The following is a 24,904-nucleotide window of genomic DNA, read 5'->3' as shown; positions in this document are numbered from 1 at the left end:
TCCCTCCCGCTGCTTTCTTTTTTTCTTTAGCAATCCCTCTCTCTCTTTCTCTCTCTCTCTCTCTCTCTCTCTCTCACACAGACACACACACACACACACATTATACGTTACTGCTGACTAAAGCATTATTCAGGAGATTTGGTGTTCAGGTGCACACTCATCTTCCTTCAGTTTCAGCTCAAAGATGGCTTTCCATAAACTCACATATCTGTAGTGTAGAAAACCTCCACAGAAATCCTAAGCACTGCACAGATCAATGAAATTATCAAATATAAATACTATACAGTTGTGACACAACACAATGCAAACATCTACATAGTACATAACGAGTTGCCAAATTTGAAACCCGAAAACATATTAAGACTACAAAAAAGGTCATAGATACACATATTAGAGACCTAATATGTGCATCTCCTTAGCCTTCTCCTCTACTCTCTGTTCACCAGTGACTGCACCAGTGACACCAGTCACTGTTCACCAGTGACTGCTTTGTTCATGGCTCGAACTCCATAATCAAGTTTGCAGATGAAACCATGGTGGTAGGCTTAATCAGTCACAATGATAAGACGGCCTATAGGGAGGAGGTTGAGCACCTGGCAGTGTGGTGTGCTGACAACAACCTGTCCCTCAACACAAGGTTGTCCCTCAAGAAAAGGAGCAACATGCACACCCTTATCAGCATCAATGGGCTGGAGGTCGATCGGGTAGCTGGCTTTAAGTTCCTGGGTATCCACATCTGCGAGGAACTCACCCGTGTCATCACCACCTTGACCCTGATCAAAAAAAGAGCCTCAGCATCTTTACTTCTTTAAGAGACTGAGGAAATCTACTCAGATACTAGTAAGCTTCTATCGCTTTACCTTCAAGAGCATACTGACAAACTGCATCTCAACCCAACCAGAAGACCCTCTAGCAGGTGGTGAAAACCATCCAAAATATCACTGGTGCCCAGCTACAGTACCCTCGAAAAGAGATATCTACCACAGATGATGTCTACAGAGGATGAAGACATCATCCAGGATATCTCTTACCCCAACCATAGAATGCTCAATCTTCTCCCATCCGGGAAGTGCTACAGAAACCTCCATTGCTTCAACAGCGGGCTAAGGAACAGCTTCTTCCCTTCTGCAATCAACATACTGAACATACTCACAACGCTGTTAATCCCCCATCCTCCAACCCCCACATTGCGGTTTGCACGCAGATCAACTTACCCCAGTGCACAGTTTGCACATGCACATCCCTACTTCTGCACATGGACTAACCTTAATCTGTTTGCACAGTACTACCTCCATTCCAATTTGCTCCGTTGGTCACTGAACTGTATTGTCTTCATTACTGTAATCCATGTCTCCAGACTCATTTACACACATCCTGCCATTTGCACTGTTGTTTTTTCCCTTATGCCTTATATTCCGCTTCACTGTTGATAAAATGCCAATTGCACTTTATTGCCACCCTAACTCATTGACTATGCTTACATGGACAGCAATAATCTAATTACTGACTTTATTCTGAATAAGACAATACTATGATTAAGGTGTTTACATGAGTCGCTTTTAGAATACTCCTTTCATGTTCTCATGTTACATGTTATAGAACAGAGATCGATTAACGGCACACATCATTACGTCCCCACGGCCCGCTGTCCGATGTTCCCTCCAGAATTGCACGTATCGACATACAGTTCGTCTTTGTTATGATACCGTATACAGTTTTGGGTGTTTCATTTTTAATTTTACGAAAGCTTCAAGTGCAGTTAATTATTTGACATGCTAACCGTGCAGATAGATGACTGCTTGATGCCATCGGATGCCATGGGTACTATATAGTAGGTAAGTACGCGGTTTCGGACACAGCCGTGGTCTCTTGTTTGCCGTAAAGCGGTTGAACACTACCGTGTGTGTACATGTCCTGTCGCAAAATGCGGTGAAAACTCTCACACAACGTTAATAGTGTGATTAAGGTGTGAACATGTCTGTAATGCACGTTGACAATGTGACTAAGATAGGAATACTCCACATGTCTTAATTCCATTTGTGTTTAATTCGAGTATGACTTTAGACGGATTAAGGTAATCAATAATCGCTGTTTACATGATAGTTTCTTAATCAGAGTATCGTCTTAATCGGGTTAGTATTAGATCATTGTTGTCCATGTAAATGTACTGACTATCTATTTGCGCTTTACACCTAATGTGACTTGCTGTTTTGCAGTTCTGGTTAGATGCTAAGTGCATTTCATTGGCTTTGTACTTGCACTCAGTTCAATGACAGTAAAGCTGAATCTAATCTAACTAAACAATTTAAATTGTTATTTCAGTGCAGTAAAATTTGTCAAATTATTGTTAGGAAATTGGTCATACAATACAGATGCACTAGATAGAAATTAGGTTTGAATCACGATATAATGTTTCTTAAATATAAGGCTCTTGAATCTAGATTTTTATTATATTCACTATAATCTATTTTGACAACACTGATGGTATTATCAGTACTTATATTGCTCTTCTCTTGGTCAAGTTTGATATTAGTCAGAGGTACCTGATAGTTAATGTACATTTTACATCAATTATTACATTTTTCTTCCTTTTCTTAGTTGGAAATTTTGTAAATATTGAATTTGCTGAAATGTAATAATCTCTGCTTTTTTTTTGTTAATTGTGTTAGCAAAATGAAATATAATAATACATACTGTATATCGTGATATTCAAGTAACATGATTTATTATGTAATATTTCCAAAGATAAAATGACAGTGTACATCGTTCCCTTTGCATTAACTGCTATAAATGAGCATCCTTTCCACATTCGTCCTCCGAGACCAGTCACAGTGGGAAATAACCAAATACACAACGATACCATAATGTATATAAACACAACATTAATGAGCCTGTAATTTTATACTCAGACACGGCCAGAGCCAACATTAACAATGGCATCATATGTTTTATAAGTGGAAAATTTATAATATTTTAAGCAAATAAAACTGTGAGGAGGAAATATAATAATTTAATCATAAACTGGGGAAATTGATAACCAAAACATTTGTTTAATCACTGAGTCCTAGCATGATTTGTTTAATCACAATTTTTTAATGCTTCCTGGGATCAACATCTTCACACCTTCTATTTGATTAAAATAAAAATTAAAAAACAGAAATAAACCCTGATTCTTATTATGAGTGACTGCGCACACCCTGGTTTGTACAAACTGTAGAATGTTCAGATATCCCAGATTTTGATTTAGAAATTGCAGATGCTATAGTTTTCATAGAAACTTGCAACAGTATGGGAATATAAATAAATGGACTGATTCTGGAAGTCTGTGTGTGTTAGTGGAATGGGAGAGTTCTTGAGAGTATTTTCAGTGCTTGGTCCCCAAATACCGCAATTGTTAAAGGGTGGTCCACACACCACCAAGGGTCTATTACTGATAACCAGGGGATCCATGATTTTTATTTATTTATTTATTTATTTATTTATTTATTTATTTACTTACTTTACAATGGTTGAGCTCACAATCAACACCAATCAAATTTGCTATTGTTGTTATAGCTATTAAACAATTGTATATTGTACAATATGGTGAATAGCCAATTTGTTGAGTGAACCCCATTTTTTTTTTTTTTTTAGCTCTTTGTTAATTTAGCTGTGTCCACCCAAATGTAAGATAATTCGCATAATATGGGAAACATTCTTTTGGAAACTTGTCCTAGAATTTCCTTCACAAAATTGGTACTCAGTGGAGTCTGAGCCACAATAATTATTAAGAACATTTTTAGGAGTATTCCACATGCCAATCAATACTTTTGGGGCGGCACTTAATCTACTCAAACAGCTGTAACTCATGACTTGATTACAGGAATTTGCACTAAATCTGAAAGGCATGCTCAGGACAAGATTTGATGAGCATAGGCATAGTGGCTTAGTGATTAGGACATTTGCTTTTGCAATTCCAGTGTTGGGGGTTTGATTCCCATCTCCACCCGGTGTGTGTGGACTTTTCCTGCTCTCCCTGTGCTTTGGGGGTTTCCTCCCAGTAGGTTGATTGGCATTTTTAAATTGTCTGTAGGGTGGGATTGTGCCCTGTTTTGGTTTGACACCTCTCCAGGGTGTGCCCTAGGATAGCCTCCAGGAAATCATCTGAGTTCATAATTCGGTGTACCACGTCACTGTACAAACACGTCATTTATTATCTAATGATGACTAGATCTCTTTAGTGTTCTATGAAACAGTAAGAACAGGCCACTGTAGATGCTATTTGCAAAGGGTGCTTGGACCCCATTCATATTTTAATTAATGTAGTATAAGCCTAATTGACTGAACATTTGTCCTGAATGAAATTAAACTAAAGTTAAATTAAACAAGTATGACCTGAATCCCAATAATATTTTAGGAATAGTGCTTTTTTTAAATATGCTTTTTAAGTGTTTTGAACCTACATTTTAACACTGTATAACTTGGTTTAGTGGGTAGAAATCCCAAGGATGAAAAGTTTATAACTCCAATAAATAAATATAACAGTATATACAGTATTTGCTTAACGTGTCTTATATTGGAATCGTTAGATTAAGTTAATAAAATTAATTTGTGGTTATTGGATGAATAAATCATGATCATGAGGGAAAGGTTTTCATACTGGAAATGGGCCCGATGAGAACCTGTGCCTTAATAAACATAAATGCAGTTGTAGGCTAATGCTGACTCTTCACAACATGGTGAATAAGGAAGGAACAAAAACTGCTGCTGTGATTTACATAATAGACAAGATTAATGGAAATACACAGAGCATCATTTGTGCTTTAGAAGCATGAGAAACATCACTACTGCGGCATGAAGCATGAACACAACTCATGCACACGGACACACATTTATGCAGCCATCACACTACCTTCCCACACCCAACACACACACACACACACACACACACTGCAGACTGGTCACTCCCTTGAGCAGGGAAGAGACGGTAATGAAAGCAATGATTCTTTTGAGAGAGAGAGAGAGAGAGAGAGAGAGAGAGAATATTAGTCCAAATGGCTTTAAGACAGGCTTTGACTCTGCATAGAAACCTAATGATGAATCAAGCACTGCAATTGATTGGCCCAAATCTGCTGCAGTTTTCTCCTGGCTCAGTGCTGCACTGATTCCTTCACTGTGTCTCACCCACATCCAAATCATGAATACGAGGGACAGAGGCATGGTTCAAAACAGCGGAGGATTACATGTGTGGTTTGTGTGTATACTGTATGTGTACTCTAAGTTTGTGTATGCATGTCTGTATATGCAACACTTGAGGTGATGCTGGTAATGGGCTTCCTTGTGTTTCCCATTACCATGACCAGCCAGAGAGAGAGCTTCCTTGTGTTTCCCATTACCATGACCAGCCAGAGAGAGAGAGGGAGAGAAAGAGAGAGAGAGAGAGAGAGAGAGAGAGAGAGAGAGAGAGAGAGAGAGAGAGAGAGAGAGAGAGAGAGGGAAAGCTCCTCACCCTCAAGTAGTGCAATGTGGGAGGTCAGTCATCTATCATGGCAGAGCAAGAAGCGTAGCTCGGAGGCTTAAACATACACACACACACACATCAAAGGGCTTGTAGTGTGCAAAATTGCAAACTGGGTCTGTTTAAAGAGTGTGGTACATAAGTCTACACATGCTTTATGAGACTACATTGGACAGGCCACATGATTTTCCCTTAAAACAGACAAATGTATAAAACATGAATGTGGGCACATTCACACCCACACAGAAGCTCTAATGTGTCCAACAGGGGGGTAATGCAGTGTGTGATGTGATCTCCTACAGTGTGAGAGAGTGTGTGGGTGTATGGATGTGCATATAAAGATATTAGAACTGTCACAATTCTTCAAAAAAAAAAATTGCATTCAAACTGTAATCACGTAAAAGATATAATTAGTATATGAATGTGTTTTCATATTAATGAGCCTATAATGTGATATATAGATTGATAGATAGATAGCTTCATAGAGAGATACATACATACATACATACATGGACTTTACTGATCCCCAAGCGAAATTTGGGAGAGCACAAAACACACATTAGACTATGAGTTTGTATCTCATTAATCATGAAAGATGAAAATCATGACACTGTCTACTGCAACAATTTCTATTGTTTCAAAGAAAGCCATTTGAGATTCAGGCACAGAAAAAGTGTGAATACAATACGTGACTGTGAAATGTATAATTATTATTACATCTAATCTCTCATTTAGCCCACTTTTTTTCATTGTTACATTTAGTCTGAAAATGTATACATAAATATAATGTGAAAATAAGCAGTGAAATGCATTTATTCAGTCCATTTTCTGGAAAAAAAAAAAGAGGTTCCACTAGACTTACGCCAGGTATCTAAAAATAGAGCCTTTTTTTCCTGCCTTTGAATACATAAATAATTCAAATTGCATTTAAATTAAAAATAAAACATGCCAGGGCATGCTGTAGATTATTTTCCACTAACAGCACATCATACAATGTTTTATTCCTTTTATATTGCAATGATTAATTAATTAATTATTCAGTGACACATGATCATCTCACGGCTCTTGAACTAACTGCCCAAACACACAAAGCTTGCATTTAAAAAGTGATGGTCCCATTCCTCCAGCATACACACAAGCATACACTCAAACATTCAAACAACTCACAGACACATACATGCCCGCCATTGTTCCATCAGATTTTCAGTGGAGAGTGTGAAATATTCACGGCCTGGTGGTATGTGTGGGAAGAGCAGAGAGAGAGAGAGAGAGAGAGAGAGAGAGAGAGAGAGAGAGAGAGCGCTGAGAATGCTGTTAGCTTACAGAACCTGGACAGACTACTCTTTCTCTCTCTCTCTCTGTTTGTCTCTCAATTCAACAAGCTTTATTAATTGAAATTAGATTTCAATTAAATAGCGGTCTTACAGAGGTAATTCTCTCTCTCTCTTTCTCTCTCTCTCTCTCTCTCTCTCTCTCTCTCTCTCACACACACACACACACACACACACACACACATAAACACACACCCCTCTCCATCCTCACACACTTACAAACTCAAACAAAATGTAATAATTTTTGACACATGGATCATCACAAAAGCAGAGAGACACCATAAGATAAAAATATGGTGTTTAACAAAAGCAGGTTTTTATGACCTAAAATGAGAAATGTGTTGTTTAATGGATGTGTTCCAGGACTCCTACCTGTAGAAGTAGGAACAGCCTCTGACTGTGTTATGGCTGAAGTACTCCTGGCTCTTCTCGTTGCCAAAGTCCTCCAGGGGGTCTGACCACAGGAGATCGCACATGGGTCCGAATGCTGGGGGCTCCTTAAACCGATCCAACTAGGCCACACAGAGAAATATAGTAAAGAACACATTAAATATACATACACACATTGTCCACTTCCCCCAGATTGTAATAGAAGTGGAAGTGAAAGAAGGCAGCACCTTCTTTATGTCATCTAAAGTGTGTATTTCTGGGGACAGGCCACCGTGAACACACAGGAACTGCTGGTTCATGAGAGCAGCCAGGGGAAGGCAGTCAAATGCATCCATACAGGAGTCATACACCTGCTCTGAATACTTGATTTTACCTGAGAGGAAACAGTGGGACAGAGGGATCAGTATGAGATATTTCACCCATATAGAATAGTCAGTTTCAAACATATCTAAAATGCACATGTCTATAATGGCCAGGCTGGTTCAAGCTGAAAGGAAGGCTCCAGTAATCAAATAACCACTTTATACAATTGTGGTAAGCAGAAAAGCATCTCAATACTTCCACATGATTGGCATGAATGAGCAGGGGTCCCTATTTAAGTGGCTGGAGAGTGATCCTGTCATATTGAGAGTTTGTATGTAGAACTATCTGGCCAAGAAAGACAGACAGAAAAAAGAACAAAAGAAGGAAAACCTTGACTGTGTTTAGCACAAATAAATGATTTTAGTTGCATGTCCTACTGAATCACGTTCAGTTATTTTTGTTGCTTAGCCTACTGAATCATGTTACCATTATAATAAACACTTGAGGAATGTAAACAAACAAACAAACAAAAAAGGTAAAATACCCCCATGTAGCCTTGCTCTTACCTAAATACAAAGGTTACATTGTTTAGTGACTTGACAACAAGAATAAATTGAAATCCCTATAATTGTTTTGCGACTTGTGAAATGTGATTCTGAATGAATGCGTTAAAAAAAAAAAAACAACTAATAACACAACTGGCAAACATTTTGTACAATCAAAACCTAATATGAAGTTTTGCTCTAAGTTTCATTAGAATTAGATTATCGTTAGCCAAATTAGCTGGCTAACAACATCCTCCTGTGATAACTTTTTCTAGCTGGCTACTTTAACATAGATGGTGAGATTGGGTGCGTCTAAATCAGCTCCCTAGTTCAGTAGTCAGGGCACTGATCAGGGAGTCGGCCATATTAAGGGCTATCTCAATCGCAAAATCTTTCCAGTTCACTGGAGTGTTCACTCCGTAAAAAAAACCCCAACAATGCACCACAAAAGTCAGGGAGCATCCATGCTCACTATGTTCCCTTACTGGAAATGTACTGTACACTCAGCTCAAAAAAGATGCCGGAAAACTCTCAGTCAACTTTGTCTACAAATATAAGTAGATTGTTACTATTATCGAAGCTTTCAAATGATTACTTAAATGATTTTTATCTTTTTACTGACATTCTATATACAGTTTGTTTGAGTCTAACATCTTTTAAGTGTTTAATGATTTTAAAAAATCCTCTAGCTAGCCTACAAACCTGCTTGAAGTACCATGACAGAAATGCATGTGATTAATTAATTATAATATCAGAAAGATATCGGTCCTGCCTGTTGTTGATAAATGCCAGTAGTGACGTTTTACAACGCAAGTACGTAGTAATGTCACCGGAAATTAAGTCATCAGTGGCCCAATGTGTAGTGAGCCAGGGTCCTTATCAGTGCCTGAACTGTACGTGTACATGCTATACTGATATCATGACCTAGGGAGCTGATTGAGACGCACCTATAGTTACCTCTATAGTTAAAGCTAAGCCCTCACCTACATAGAAATGAATGATATGTTGTAATATTTATACAACAGTGCTCTTTAATGCTCGAAACTGATCAGAACCTTTATTTAGGTTTATATTTGCATGCTAATTTTAATATGTAATTGTTTCCATAGTAACAATTACAGTGAGCTGTATGATAGATGCTCTTAGACATAATAAGACTAATAATAAGTGGGTTAAAAACATATTTATTAGTTATTTAAGTAATATATAAGTCATTTAAGGCTAACAATAAACTGTTAAAAATTTGTGTTGTTATTTTAAAAAAAGAAAAATATACAACCATTGATAGGCTGAGAGTTTTCTGTAAGGGGATGTTTATTTAACATTTAAAGAAGGAGTCTCCAGTGTCAGTAGGTCTTCCATCACAGGAAGGTCTTCAGGTTAATGTCTAAATGCCTAAAAAGTATGATGTGTCTCTTATTAAGTACAAAACTCTTTGGAAGATGCTGTTATAAGAAAATGATAAACCTTTGGATAGTAACAGCACTTTGGATAGTAACAACAGATAGTAACTCCACTTTGCTTCAGCCTGCATCACACCACATTGTCATTGGTTATTTTCAACTGTTACTTCAATTGGTTTTAATTTCTTACTTATTCACTGTATTTTTGTGCCCTATATTGTGATTTTTGTGATGTCCTTGCTGGAAAAAAGCAACAGAAACCGTCACATAAATTCTAATGGTTCACTAAAAAATGCCATTATAAACCTTTACCATTATTGGTCCTTAATGGTATCCACTAGACATAACATGGCACCATTAGAAGGCAACAAAGTACTAGTAGAGACCCACAGGGACCATTACAGTTGCCATTAAAACCAATTAAATTCCTATTATAACCTTTAAAATCATTACAAATGCTATGAGGGTTTTTATTGTTTTTTCAGCAAGGGTATGTTTTTGTGTACTGTTCTAGACTGTGGCTAGACCATATTCTCTAAGAAAACATGTCTGTTCTTCATACTCTTAGTACTGAGAAACAGCTGCTGAATTTTTATAGTGCTCTTCCAGTTCATTCTCTGGGTTGAACTTTTCTAGCCCTCCTGGGTGTCTCCCTGCATTACAAACAAACCGAAGGAACACCACGCTAGTCTGGTAAAGGTCCTTCTCTGCGTGGGACGACGTGTGTGTTCCCTTTTTTTCATTAAATCTTAATTCGCTGCCTCTCAGAGGCATTTGTATCCATGGTGACAGGTCCACAGAGTAGGTACAGAAATAGGTTGCCACCAACTCGACACTTGCCCCCCCTTCACCTGTGTCTGTATTCTGTCGCTTGGCCTTATGGGATAGATCTACTTGTGAGCATTATCTCATGTGTTTTGCAGCCTTCCCTCACAGTCAGATGCTTCTCCCTTAAGAACAAAGCTATTTTCACCTGATGCACCTGATCAAACACTTCTCCTTACTAAACTCGCATAAACGAATCATGTCTCATGTCCCAAACAGCACACTTATGGTTCTTTTCTGAGCCAATCTTCTCAAGTCTAATATTTTTTGGGGCATTCTATGCACCCTTCATATGGCAAACTCCTTATTACTGTAGACAACAGTGATGTACTACTCACTCTAAGACATGTGGAGGGAGTTAGAATTGACACAACTTAGTGGGTAATACACAATCTGGCCAAAAGTAAGTGGACACCTGACCATCATACCCACATGTGCTTGTTCAACATTCCATTTCAGATTTAGTCCCCTATGCTGTTATAATAACCTCCACTCTTCTGGGAAGGCTTTCTGCTAGATTTTGGTGCATGGCTGTAGCGATTTTTTCATTCAGCCACAAAAGCATTGATGTGGTCAGGCATTGATGTTGGGTGAGAAGGACTGGGGTGCAGTTGGTGTTCCAGTTCATCCCAAAGGTGTTCAGTGGGGTTGAGGTCAGGGCTCTGTGCAGGTCACTCGAGTTCTCCCAGTCCAACCTAGGGAAACCATTTATTCATGAAGCTTGCTTTGTGCACATTGCCATGCTGGAACAGGTTTGGGCCTCTTAGTTCCACCGAACTGAAAGCGTAATGCTTCAGTGTGCAAAGCCATTCTAGACCAGAGGTGTTCTAATATGCAAAGGGCCAGTGTGAGCCACACTGGAGTCTATTGAAAGCCAAGATCAAGTGGAATCTGATGTGTCTCCTGCTTGATTGGAATGAAAACCTGCACCCACACTTGCCCTTTGCGGATAGGTTTGGGCACCCCTGTTCTAGACAAAAATTTTGTGTGTTTCCAAAATTCTGGCAACAGTTTGGGGAAGAACCACATATAGGTGTGATGGAAAGGGGTCCGCATACTTTTGGCCATATAGTGCATATTTAAAAAAAAAAAAAAAATCCCAGACATTCAAGAGATGTCTATTTTTCTGCCTTTAAATATTTAACATGTATTTTAAGGATGCACAAAAAGACCACTGTGCTTGTATACAAGATGTCAGATTTAATATGGAATAAAAAAAAGCACATATCAAAACAGATATGGACCACCTTAAATGAACCAGTAAGTAACCAGCAGGTCAGATTATGGCATGTTGTGTAACATTACTGAGTAAAATTCAAACGAGCATGTTATCTTGTCTGCTTTATAGCTGCAGTAACAATCTTAGTACAACATCTTAATACCTTTGTATTTTATTGTTTAGATGGCATCTAAATATTATAATTTATGCTTATATTGATTAGAGAGTTACATAAGTTTAGCTTTCATTTCTTTATCTGGCTAGCCAATAATTAGAGTTGCCAATATGCATGGCCAAATTCTCAGAAATCTTCTTCCCCAAAGTAATTACAAAAACTGAGTTCCTTTAAACATTGCACTGCATTTGGTACTGGTGTTAATTTTATAATTCTTATTATTATTAAAAAAAAAAAAATTAAGCTGTGGAATTTAAAAGAAGTGTACAGGGTTTCATGTTTCTGGGTTATTTATTTTGATGCTTGGGCTGCCTTTGTCAGCCAACCATGTAGTATTTATATGTATGAAATAGTAATAAGTACTAAACTCATTGGGAAGTTGTTAGTTGTGTATTTAACACAGAAATCACATTTAACACTCACACTTTCTGTGTTTTCTGGGCACTGAGTGTTGACAGGGCTCTAGTGTTTTCCTGACAAACAGACACATAGTTTTAGTGTTAAAATACAGCGTTAATCAATTTTGGAAGTCGTGTCACTTTTGGACATGTGGTGTCATGTCACTTCAATAAACCCAAATGTTGAAACGTATTATACCACAGTGCTGTTGAACTATCAGTTCTAATTGGTCAGAAGTTGTTGATAATAGTCACTCTGACAATAGTGCAGGTAATAAGACTAAAAATAAAAATGAGTTATTTAACAACAACAACAACAAAACAAAACAAAAACGCATATTTTAATGCTTATTGCCCTCCACTAATATTGGCACCCTTGGTAAATATGAGCAAAGAAGGCTGTGAAAAATTGTCTTATTGCTTAACCTTTTGATCTTTTGTTCAAAAAAGTATGCTGCTCTCATGGATATCAAACAATTGCAAACACAACACAGGTTTTCAAAAAAAAATCTTTGTTAAATATAGGTGTGCAACAATTACTGGCACCCCTGTGAATTCATATGAGGAAAATATATTTGACGTATATTCCCATTCATATTTTAGATTACCTCATATTTATACCCCTGTGAAACAGGAAGTCATGCTTGTACAATTTCCTGTTTCTAGTCACCCAAGTGTACTACTCTGGGAACTGTTTTTCTATTTTGGGAGACTAAGGCTAACTAAGGCTTCTCCGAGCTAATCTAAGAGTTAAGGCAACCTTAACTAATCTATCATAAACAGCGCTTTTAAATTTGATTGTGGCCTGAATAAACCAGCCATGATCATTTCTGTTTGAGAGACATTTCAATAACTAAATCTCAGATGTGCTAAACAGAATTTGTTGGGGATGGCATGCTCAGAATTCGAGAAAAATTGCTTCCTCTCAAGTCCCTGAAGTAGAACATGCAGAATGGAGTGTTATGAGTGAAGACAGAAGCTCTCGTTCGGAGCGCTACATAATGCTGCACAATGCTGCACAATGCTGCACAGGTAAGAGAACAAGTAGCAGAAAAGATGGTAGGGTGATTAAAGGATGAATCCATACTTACATTCTTGTTTGAAGGTGAAATATTCTGTCAAATGTCTACATTCATGATTTCCTCGCAGTAAAAATAACGTCTTTGGGTAGAGGATTTTCAGCGACCAAAGGTACAAAACACACTGCGGGCAGAATCAGAGGTCTAGAGTAAGTGTAATACATTTGTGACAAATTACACCATTACATGCTATTAAATACGTTGTCGTCCTCTACAACTATAACATGTACTAGCTGCTTACAGCTTAAAACTCAAATGATTATGGCTCTTAACACTCAAATGATCTAGGCTCTTGATGCCTAACTCCAACTAGGATGTGCACTCTGTGTGTGTGTGTGTGTGTGTGTGTGTGTGTGTGTGTGTGTGTGTGTGTACATGTTTTTATATCTTGGTGGGGACCAAACATCCCAACAAGGTTAAGAAAATCCAACAGTTTTGATCTTTTGGGTCGTTATATTAACTGATTGATTGATTGACACCTGTAACACCTCAATAACCAATATAACTGTTAACCCACACTAATGCATGTTAATCTACTTTTAAACCTTTTATTCCTTTATTCCCTATAACCGTGTATTCATGAGTTAAAATCATTGCTACAGTACTAAACATAATCCCAGTGTCAGGCCTGGAAAATATATCTGTAAGTACATCCTACTCAAATATATATTACGTGAAATGCTGACACCTCCACTATAATTAGCTCATGTTTGTTTAATTACTCTGGCTATAATACAGCTAGTGCAGCTATGAGATTTTCAATGTCATGATAGTGTCAATCTAAGAGTGTGCTAATCATAAGGGGTTCCATTTCATGAATGTTTAATTGATTTGCCACACACTTTTGTGAATCATTCATTCATTCGTCCGTCTTCAGTAACCTGGTACATCGGATCCAGAGTCTATCCTGGGAACCCTGAGCATTAAGTGGGAATCGCAGGGCACCATACACACACTCATTCACAACAAGGGGAAAATTAAGGTAAGCAGCATGTTTTTAAGGTGCTGGTGTTTGATTTATGTTTCCCTCACCTCGATACTGAAATAACCCCGGTCCACGTAGTCTCCAAGGAAGAGGTATCGCGTTGTAGCAGGCGAGCCCCCTACTTCAAATAGCTTCATCAGGTCAAAGAACTGCCCATGGATGTCCCCACACACTGGCACAGAAAGAGACAGGAATAGAGAGAGAGACAGGATGAATGAAAGAGTGAGTGAATTAGAGAATAGAGCCTATTAATCTCTACCACCAGGAGAATCACTCCATAGAAACCTCTCGTGTACTCTGTTACAGTGTGTAGAGGTACAGTCACTCCTGTTTCAGTCTGCTTATTGACTGCATACATGTTAAAGCTGCAAAAGAAGGACAGATGTACAGAAAGATTTTGCTAATGTAAAGCATCACTCTGTGTGTATGTGGGGTCAGGGGATTGTGTGTGATTATGACTCTGGGTATAGGAGATCCTGTGGCCAGATCTTTGTTATCTTTCAGTTTGATGAATCTTTCCTTGAGGAGGTGCGAGAGAGAGAGAGAGAGAGAGAGAGAGAGAGAGAGAGAGAGAGAGAGAGAGAGAGAGAGAGAGAGAGAGAGATGCAAACTCCAGTTGCCATGGCGACATGAATTTGATGAGGATAAATAATGAAATAAATGAGGAGTTATCATTTCTCTTGCCTTTGCTCGGCGTTGGCATGGAGATGCTGCCTAAGCGTTTACCCATGAGGCCCATCAGCCAGTTCATATTTGAATGTGGGTGTGGCCTCAAGACATATTAAAGGTAATATAAACTCAGCAAAAAAAGAAACATTCCTTTTTCAGCAGACTGTATTTTAAACATAATTTTGTGAAATCTACATAAGCTTTACAGATCTTTATTGGAAAGGGTATAAACAATGTTTTTCATACTTGTTCAGTAAACTATGAACAATTACTGCACATGCACCTGTGGAGCAGTCCTTAAGACACTAACAGTTTACAGGCGGAAGGCAATAAAGGTCACAATTACAATAACTTAGGACACTAAAGAGACCTTTCAACTGACTCTGGAAAACACCAGAAGAAAGATGCCTAGGGTTCCTGCTCACCTACGTGAACATACCATAGGCCTGCTGCAGGGAGGCATGTCTGTAATGTAAGACGCCTAAGACAGGAAGGACAGCTGACAGCTTGCAGTTGAAAATTACATGTAATCATGCCCCCCCCCCCCCCCACCCCCCGACGTGACCGAGAACTTGCAAATGCCTTGGTGGAAGACTGGGGTAACATCTCACAGCAAGAACTGACAAATCTTTTACAGTCCATGAGGATGAGATGCACTGTAGTACATAATGCAGCTGCTGGCCACAACACACTGACTGTTACTTTTGATATTGACAACCCCCCTTCCCCCCACACACACACACACATACACACAAACTAGTATTCTTCTATGTCAACACAGGTGTTTGGTACCACTGAACAACATGAATTCCTGGTTCAGAATTTTGGCACTCACTCTTCACAGCTTGTTTCACTAATCGAGCTACTTCCGAATGTTAACTAGCTAGCTAAGCTGCATTAGCCAGTGTTGTAAGCTAACTAGCTAAAAAGTCAAACCAAAAACGTCCCCAGTGAAGCTAAGAACAAGGAAATGATGAGGAAAATGTCGGATTTTAACCACAATATTTGTTTATTTTACCATATCCATATCAATGTCTCTGATGTAACTGGAAGGATTTTTACAATTCTGACCATCTATGAGACTGAGAACCTTGTGCTTTGTGTAAGATGACCTACTGTAACTGTGTTATTCTGCTTTAGATCTTTGACAAAACTGTGGTGGACAAGCCTGCATTTCACTTCCTCAGTCTTCACTGCCCTCCTTCGTCTCTTTCTCTCACACTCACACACAATCTCTCTCTCTCTCTCTTTCCCTCCCACCTGCCATCTCTGTCTCTGCTGATCTGCTCCGCTGTGGCCTTCGCCCACTCAGGGCTCGGAGCAACACCGGTAACGCTTTGCAAAATGCTTCACAAACACACAAACAGTGCCAGCTAACCGTTTCAGCCTTGCAAATGTTTGGGACCTCGAACACCAACACAGGTACGTATATTTTAAGCTCAATAAACTGACCATGTGATCCTCTGCAGACGAGTGGAGGCATTTTGTCACCACAATTTCTCAAGCAGTACATGCAATACATCAATCGCTGAATCCGTTGAATCCATCAATCAGACAAACAAAGCATTTAGACATGAATGGTCTTCAGGGACGCAGCTGAAGTGAACATAAGCTGTGTTAAACGGACAGCAGGCTTATCTTTATTGAAGTAACTGGAGCCATGGGCATTGAAAGCCTGGGCTGGGCCATTAGGATAAGCCATTAACACATTTTACAGTGACAAGCGGCTAGCAGCAATGTAGCAGTATGAGACAGCCAAGTAGTTTTGTCCTGCCTTAGGGATATCTCAGAGACAGACAGAGAAAGATAGATAGAAATAGTGAGAGAGAAGCCATGACGGGTGGTCATGATATTATGTGCGAAATAAATATCTATCTACAGCTCAACAATGAATTCATACTTGTTGGGCAAATCCTTATATCATTTTATATACATACATACATATATATATATATATATATATATATATATATATATATATATATATATATATATGTGTGTGTGTGTGTGTGTGTGTGTGTGTGTGTGTATATATATATATATATATATATATATATATATATATATATATATATATATATATATATATATATATATATATATATATATATATATATATAGTATCTCATAAAAGTGAGTACACCCCTCACATTTTTGTAAATATTTGATTATATCTTTTCATGTGACAACACTGAAGAAATGAAACTTTGCTACTATGTAAAGTAGTGAGTGTACAGCTTGTATAACAGTGAAAATTTGCTGTCCCCTCAAAATAACTCAACACACAGCCATTAATGTCTAAACTGCTGGGAACAAAAGTGAGTACACCTCTAAGTGAAAATGTCCAAATTGGGCACAAAGTGTCAATATTTTGTGTGGCCACCATTATTTTCCAGCACTGCATTAACCCTCTTGGGCATGGAGTTCACCAGAACTTCACAGGTTGCCACTGGAGTCCTCTTCTACTCCTCCATGACAACATCATAGAGCTGGTGGATGTTAGAGACCTTGTGCTCCTCTACCTTCCGTTTGAGGATGCCCCACAGATGCTCAATAGGGTTTAGGTCTGGAGACATGCTTGGCCAGTCCATCACCTTCGGTCTCAGCTTCTTTAGAAAGGCAGTGGTTGTCTTGGAGGTGTGTTTGGGGTCGTTATCATGCTGGAATACTGCATACTGATCACGCTCTGCTTCAGTATGTCACAGTACATGTTGGCATTCATGGTTCCCTCAACGAACTGTAGTTCCCCAGTCCCAGCAGCACTCATGCAGCCCCAGACCATGACACTCCCACCACCATGCTTGACTGTAGGCAAGACACACTTGTCTTTGTACTCCTCACCTGGTTGCCGCCACACACGCTTGACACCATCTGAACCAATCTTGGTCTCATCAGACCACAGGACATGGTTCCAGTAATCCATGTCCTTAGTCTGCTTGTCTTCAGAAAACTGTTTGCGGGCTTTCTTGTGCATCATCTTTAGAAGAGGCTTCCTTCTGGGACAACAGCCATGCAGACCAATTTGATGCAGTGTGCGGCGTATAGTCTGAGTACTGACAGGCTGACCCCCCACCCCTTTAACCTCTGCAGCAATGCCGGCAGCACTCATATGTCTATTTCCCAAACACAACCTCTGGATATGACGCTGAACGCGTGCACTCAACTTCTTTGGTCGACCATGGCGAGGCCTGTTCTGAGTGGAAACTGTCCTGTTAAACTGCTGTATGGTCTTGGCCACCATGCTGCAGCTCAGTGTCAGAGTCTTGGCAATCTTCTTATAGCCTAGGCCATCTTTATATAGAGCAACAATTCTTTTTTTTCAGATCCTCAGAGAGTATTTTGCCATGAGGTGCCATGTTGAACTTCCAGTGACCAGTATGAGGAAGTGTGAGAGCGATGACAGCAAATTTAACACACCTGCTCCCCATTTACACCTGAGACCTTGTAACACTAACAAGTCACATGACACCGGGGAGGGAAAATGGCTAATTTTACCCAATTTGTTGCCAACGGTTTAGACATTAATTGCTGTATGTTGAGTTATTTTGAGGAAACAGCAAATTTACACTGTTACACAAGCTGTACACTCACGACTTTACATTGTATCAAAGTGTCATTTCTTCAGTGTTGTCACATGAAAAGATATAATCAAATACTTACAAAAATGTGAGGGGTGTACTCACTTTTGTGAGATACTGTACATATACATATATATATATATATATATATATATATATATATATATATATATAGAGAGAGAGAGAGAGAGAGATAGATATGTGTATATATATATATATATATATATATATATATATATATATATATATGTGTGTGTGTGTGTGTGTGTGTGTGCGTGTGTGTGTGTGTGTGTGTGTGTGTGTGTGTGTGTGTGTATATAGCAAGAGAGAGAGAGAGATAATTATATTATGAGAGTTTTAAGTCTGTACCGCCCTACTGCCTTGTTTCCCAACCAAACATCGTAAACAGAAATGTTGTAACCCTTTCATTCAAACAAACAAGCAAAAAAAAAAAAAAAAACAACAACAAAAAAAAACACTGAGTAGACAATTCTACCATCTGTACTTTAATTGGACAATGTGTGCTCAGTCCACCTACTTTTAGTATCTCCCCCAAGACATTTTGGGAGGGGGGAAGATAAATTAAATAATCTTTTATACAATATTTTAACACCGTAGGAACGTTAACAAAATCGGATTGGATTTTGCATGTTTCCTTCTCCAATCCATTGTTATTTTTTTTCATGCACTGAAATTATGTGGTGTTGACTGGCACAGCACAGATCCTGCTCATCACTGTTCTTTTTTCATTCACACGTTTTTATTCATTTTTAAAGAACCTATGCCAGCATTTCATTTGGATAAATTTTAAAAGACCTAATACACTCAATTTTTTTTACAAGTTTGAACAAAATCAAAAAGAAATGTAATATATACCAATAGAATATTTAGTGTCCTGGTTTTCTAAATTAATACTAATCTAAATTATACTAGTCAGGTTTGGAGACAGAGAGGGGCAATAACAAAACTTTGCCTTCTTGCTTATGGTTATAATTTTATGTTGAGTTTGCCTCTAATTTTATGTTGAATTTGACTTATGTTTAGTATGGTATTATTGTCACAGGATAGACCCCAATTTTAACTTATTGGAATTCTTTTTATTTGCTGATAAATTGTAAAATAGAGACACATTTCCTTTAGAGACACATTTTTTCTGAAACCCCCCCCCAAAAAAAACATAGGGGGTACAGACTTTCAAACACAGCTTCTTTTTAGGCATTGTCAAATCGCATAGTTAGGCTCAATATCACCTTCCGGAACGTAAGGGATGATTGTATAGATGCAAGTGCAGTAAAAGACTTTTATTTACGAGCGACAGTCAGATAAATTCAAATCATAACACAGAAATATGGTAAAAACAGGCAATGGGTTGGCTGACGTGTTCTTCCTAGCGTGACATCTCTTCTGTCTTCCTGCTCCGCTGAGGACGTCGCTCTGCCTTCCTGCTCTGCTGAGGACGCCACTCAGTCTCCCGATTCAGCTAAAGACGTTTTGCCCAAAGGGCTAGGACCGCCAGGGGAGGGGAGTTTATTCTGGCACTCCGGGAGGAGCGGCCTTGGGTTCTGTCATGATTTCCCCTTGTGTCAGCGCTGCAATATTGCAGCGTGCTTGTAAAACGAAGCGCAAGCTCATGCACGAGCCAGGTGCGCGAGCCCTTAGCAAACGCACGCTTTTTGGTCTTCAATGACTGTGACTTTGTTTACGTTGAACACGTGCTTTTGTTATGTTCATGTTCTGTCTCCGCCTCTGTTTTGTCATTGGGTGTTTTTTGAATGTGTGTCACCATCATTTTCAGCTGTCCTGTGTTTAACCCATGATTACGTTTGTTATATAAACCTCTCGTATCTATTACCACTTTGCGTAGTATTGAGTTTATCTGTTTACCAACCGGTTGTTCTTTGTTTCTCGTTTCTCCTTTTGATTCATGTTATTGACCTTGTTTCTTGTTTCTCGTTTTGATTCTAGTCTCGCCCTGTTTATGCCTGTTTGTATATTGTCTGACCTTTGCATGTTATTAGACCATGCTTTGCATTACCGTTTTGGATTTGTCTGCATATCTTTCTAATAAACGTCTTTTACTGCACTTGCATCCATTCTAAACCTCCCTTACCTTCTGGAATGTGACATAATACAATGCCTTCAAGATGGATGCAGCAGGAGCTGCACGTGCGAGCATCACGGCAATGTACATGGGATTGTCTGGCCACCCTTCAGGTCAGTCCAGTTTCCCCAGTGGACTGCCATAGACCTCCCGGAGATGAATTTTGGATTGTGTGATTACCCAAGGCGGTTCTTGTTCTACAGCTAAATGTACTTTTCAAGCCTGGCGAAATCCAAGCTGGACAAGAGACAGTGGCTTGGGTTCAGTGTGTCCCGATTTTATGGCCCGGCCTGTGAATGGGCGGAGCATCTGGCCAGTACAGGGTCCAGTGCCCTCAATAATGTAACACAGTTTGCGGAATTATTCTTGAAGGAGTTTGGGCATCCAGGGCTGAGCAATAACGTGGATCAACTTTTGAGGGGAGTCAGTATGACGAACAAGCCTGACCTGCCATTCCACACCTATTATGAGTGGATTGACAGGGCAGCCTCCACAGCTCAGCTTCAGCACCCGGCTGACAGGGCAGTGGTGGAGGTGATGTCGACCTGCAAGACCGAGGGCTGCGGTAAAGAGGACCAGCTACAGTGTACCACATGCAGGAAACGTGGGATCCATGGATCAAATTTCTGCTCTCGGGGATGTTTCAAGAGCAGCTGGCATACTCACAAATGGCTCCACAAGAGAGCACATGCTGAGCTCCAGCTGGAGGTCAACGTGGTGACCTCATCTACAGAGCTCCAACCTGAGACCCACGAGGTGGTCTCACCTGCTGAGCTCCTTCTGGAGGTCAACTTTGGCTCTGGAGCTCCAGCTCGAGATCAACAAGGTGGTCTCACCTGCCGAGTTCCAGCCGGAGGTCAACGTGGTGACCTCATCTCCAGAGCTACAGCTTGAGATCTACGAGGTGGTCTCGCCTGCAGAGCTCCAGCATGAGACGCACGAGGCGGTCTCATTCCCAGAGCTCCAGCATGTGATCCATGAGGTGGTCTCAGATACAGAGCTCCAGCCAGAGGTCACTGAGGTGACCTCACCTCTGAGACCTCACCTGCTGAGCTCCTTCTGGAGGTCAACTTTGGCTCTGGAGCTCCAACCTGAGACCCACAAGGTGGTCTCACCTGCTGAGCTCCTTCTGGAGGTCAACTTCATTCCCAGAGCTCCAGCATGTGATCCATGAGGTGGTCTCAGATACAGAGCTCCAGCCAGAGGTCACTGAGGTGACCTCACCTCTGAGACCTCACCTGCTGAGCTCCTTCTGGAGGTCAACTTTGGCTCTGGAGCTCCAACCTGAGACCCACGAGGTGGTCTCACCTGCTGAGCTCCTTCTGGAGGTCAACTTTGGCTCTGGAGCTCCAGCTCGAGATCAACAAGGTGGTCTCACCTGCCGAGTTCCAGCCGGAGGTCCTCATCTCCAGCCGAGGTCCTCATCTCCAGAGCTACAGCTTGAGATCTACGAGGTGGTCTCGCCTGCAGAGCTCCAGCATGAGACGCACGAGGTGGTCTCATTCCCAGAGCTCCAGCATGTGATCCATGAGGTGGTCTCAGATACAGAGCTCCAGCCAGAGGTCACTGAGGTGACCTCACCTCTGAGACCTCACCTGCTGAGCTCCTTCTGGAGGTCAACTTTGGCTCTGGAGCTCCAACCTGAGACCCACGAGGTGGTCTCACCTGCTGAGCTCCTTCTGGAGGTCAACTTCATTCCCAGAGCTCCAGCATGTGATCCATGAGGTGGTCTCAGATACAGAGCTCCAGCCAGAGGTCACTGAGGTGACCTCACCTCTGAGACCTCACCTGCTGAGCTCCTTCTGGAGGTCAACTTTGGCTCTGGAGCTCCAGCTCGAGATCAACAAGGTGGTCTCACCTGCCGAGTTCCAGCCGGAGGTCAACGTGGTGACCTCATCTCCAGAGCTACAGCTTGAGATCCACGAGGTGGTCTCGCCTGCAGAGCTCCAGCATGAGACGCACGAGGCGGTCTCATTCCCAGAGCTCCAGCATGTGATCCATGAGGTGGTCTCAGATACAGAGCTCCAGCCAGAGGTCACTGAGGTGACCTCACCTCCAGGGCTCCTACCTGAGATCCATGAGGTGGTCTCATCCCCAGAGTTTCAGCCTGAGACCCACAAGTTTGTCTCATCTCCAGAGCTCCAGCATAATCTCAAGTTCCTGCTAGAGTTAAACGAGGTGACCTCCCAAGCCAAGTTCATGTCCAAGGTCGAAGAGGTGACCTCTCAAGCCAAGTTCCTGTCAGAGGTTGAAGAGACGAGCTTTCAAGCCAAGTTTCTGTCAGAGGTCGAAGAGACGACCTCTCAAGCCAAGTTCCTGTCCGAGGTCAAAGAGGTGACCTCTCAAGCCAAGTTCCTGTCCGAAGTCAAAGAGATGACCTCTCAAGCCAAGTTCACGTCTGAGGTTGAAGAGGGGACCTCTCAAGCCATGTTACTGTCCAAGGTCAAGGAGAAGACATCTCAAGCCAAGTTCACGTCCGAGGTCGAAGACACAACCTCTCAAACCAAGTTCCTGCCAGAGGTTGAAGAGGCGACCTCTCAAGCCAAGTTCCTGTCCAAAGTCGAAGAGATGACCTCTCAAGCCAAGTTCATGTCTGAGGTCAAAGAGGCAACCTCTCGAGCCATGTTACTGTCCAAGGTCAAAGAGACGACCTCTCAAGCCAAGTTCCTGTCCAAGGATGAAGAGGCGACCTTTCAAGCCAAGTTCTTGTCTGAGGTCGAAGAAGTGACCTCTCAAGCCAAGTTCCTGTCCAAGGTCAAATAGGCGACCGCTCAAGCCAAGTTCCTGTCAGAGGTTGAAGAGGCGACCTTTCAAGCCAAGTTCTTGTCTGAGGTCAAAGAGACGACCTCTCAAGCCAAGTTCCTGTCCGAGATCAATGAGACGACCTCCCAAGACACTTTCCTGTCTGAAATCGATGATGTGACCTGCCACGCCACGTTCCAGGCTGAGATCAACGACGTGACCTCTCATACCAAGTTCCAGTCTGAGATTGATGATGTGACCTTCCACGCCAAGTTCCAGTCTGTAACCAACATCACGACCAACGATCTCCTCATGCCTGAAACCGACATCACAACCAACCAGGTTCTGCTCACGCCTGAAACTGACTTCAGGACCAACCAAGTTCTGATCTTGCCCGAACCTGCTGACACGGACAACCACATTCTGTTCATGCCCGGGTCTGCTGACACAACCAACCAAGTTCTGCTCATGCCCGAATCTGCTGACAAGAACAACCAAGTTCTGTTCACGCCCGGGTCTGCTGACACAACCAACCAAGTTCTGCTCATGCCGAATCTGCTGACAAGGACAACCAAGTTCTGTTCACGCCCGGGTCTGTTGACACAACCAACCAAGTTCTGTTCACGCCCAAATCTGCTGACACGGACAACCAAGTTCTACTCATGCCTGAAGTAGACACCATGACTAACCAAGTGCTCCTCATGCCTGAGACTAACGACACACCCAACAAGCTCTGCGTACAGCTGAGGATGCCACTCAGCCACCCTGTTCTACTGAAAAAGTTTCTCCGCCTCCCGTTGCAGCCAAGAGCACCGTTTGGCTTCCATACTCTGCCGTGGATGCCACTACGCCAAGGTTCTCTGAGGACGTTGCTCCGCCTTCCTGCTCTGCTGAGGATGTCGCGCCATATTCCTGCTCCGTTGAGGACGTCACTCCGTCTTCCTGCTCTGCCGAAGACGTTGCTCTGCCTTCCTGCTCTGCTGAAGACGCCGCTTAGTCTAACGGTTCAGCTAAAAAAATTTTGCCCAAAGGGCCAGGACCACCAGGGGAGGCACACCAGGAGGAGTGGTCTTGGGGGGTTTCTATCATGATTTCCCCTTGAGTCAGCGCTGCAATACTGCAGCGTGCTCAGAAAACCAAAGCGCAAGCTCGTGCACGAGCCAAGTGTGCGTGCCCTTAGTGAGCGCACAATTTTTGCTCTTAATTGACAGTGATTTTGTTTATGTTGGACATGGTTATGGTTATGGTTATGTTTTGTCTCTGCCATTGTCATTGGTTGTTTTCTGAAAGTGTGACATTATCGTTTTCAGCTGTCCTGTGTTTAACCAATGATTACGTTTGTTATATAAACTAGGGATGCACCGATACCGCTTTTTTCAGACCAAGTACAAGTACTTAAATTTGGGTACTTGCCGATACCAAGTACCGATATGAGTGCTTCACACTTTTCGGAATGCCCCACGTCTGAAGCATGTCATCAAACGCACCTGCTATGGCTTGGCCAGTGTGCTAACCTCTAAACTGCATTGCTTGTTAAACGACTCTCTGGGGAGTAAAATCCTCATCAATCCACTGTGCTGTTAAACCTATAAGAGACATTGGGCTGACACTGCTAGTCCAAATATCAGTGGTGAAGCTAAAGACCGAGATGTCCTGCAACAGGT

General features: G+C 41.2%; 1 protein-coding gene across 2 annotated transcripts in view; it reads right to left on the bottom strand.

Moving 5' to 3' along the window:
- ppp3ca (protein phosphatase 3, catalytic subunit, alpha isozyme) overlaps positions 1 to 24,904 on the bottom strand; it is a 73,618-nt gene that overhangs the window by 8,213 nt on the left and 40,501 nt on the right. For both annotated transcript variants that reach the window (XM_017491923.3, XM_017491924.3), the window contains exons 3-6: positions 14,198 to 14,322; positions 13,178 to 13,289; positions 7,446 to 7,591; positions 7,201 to 7,340 (exon numbers count right to left, since the gene is read on the bottom strand). In XM_017491923.3, coding sequence (XP_017347412.1) covers positions 7,201 to 7,340; positions 7,446 to 7,591; positions 13,178 to 13,289; positions 14,198 to 14,322 — 523 coding nt within the window. The remainder of the gene's footprint in view (positions 1 to 7,200; positions 7,341 to 7,445; positions 7,592 to 13,177; positions 13,290 to 14,197; positions 14,323 to 24,904) is intronic.

Source organism: Ictalurus punctatus, chromosome 18 (genome assembly GCF_001660625.3).
Source record: "Ictalurus punctatus breed USDA103 chromosome 18, Coco_2.0, whole genome shotgun sequence".
Lineage (NCBI taxonomy): Eukaryota > Metazoa > Chordata > Actinopteri > Siluriformes > Ictaluridae > Ictalurus > Ictalurus punctatus.
Note: the sequence above shows the minus strand (reverse complement) of the source record. Positions and strands in the feature narration are given on the sequence as shown.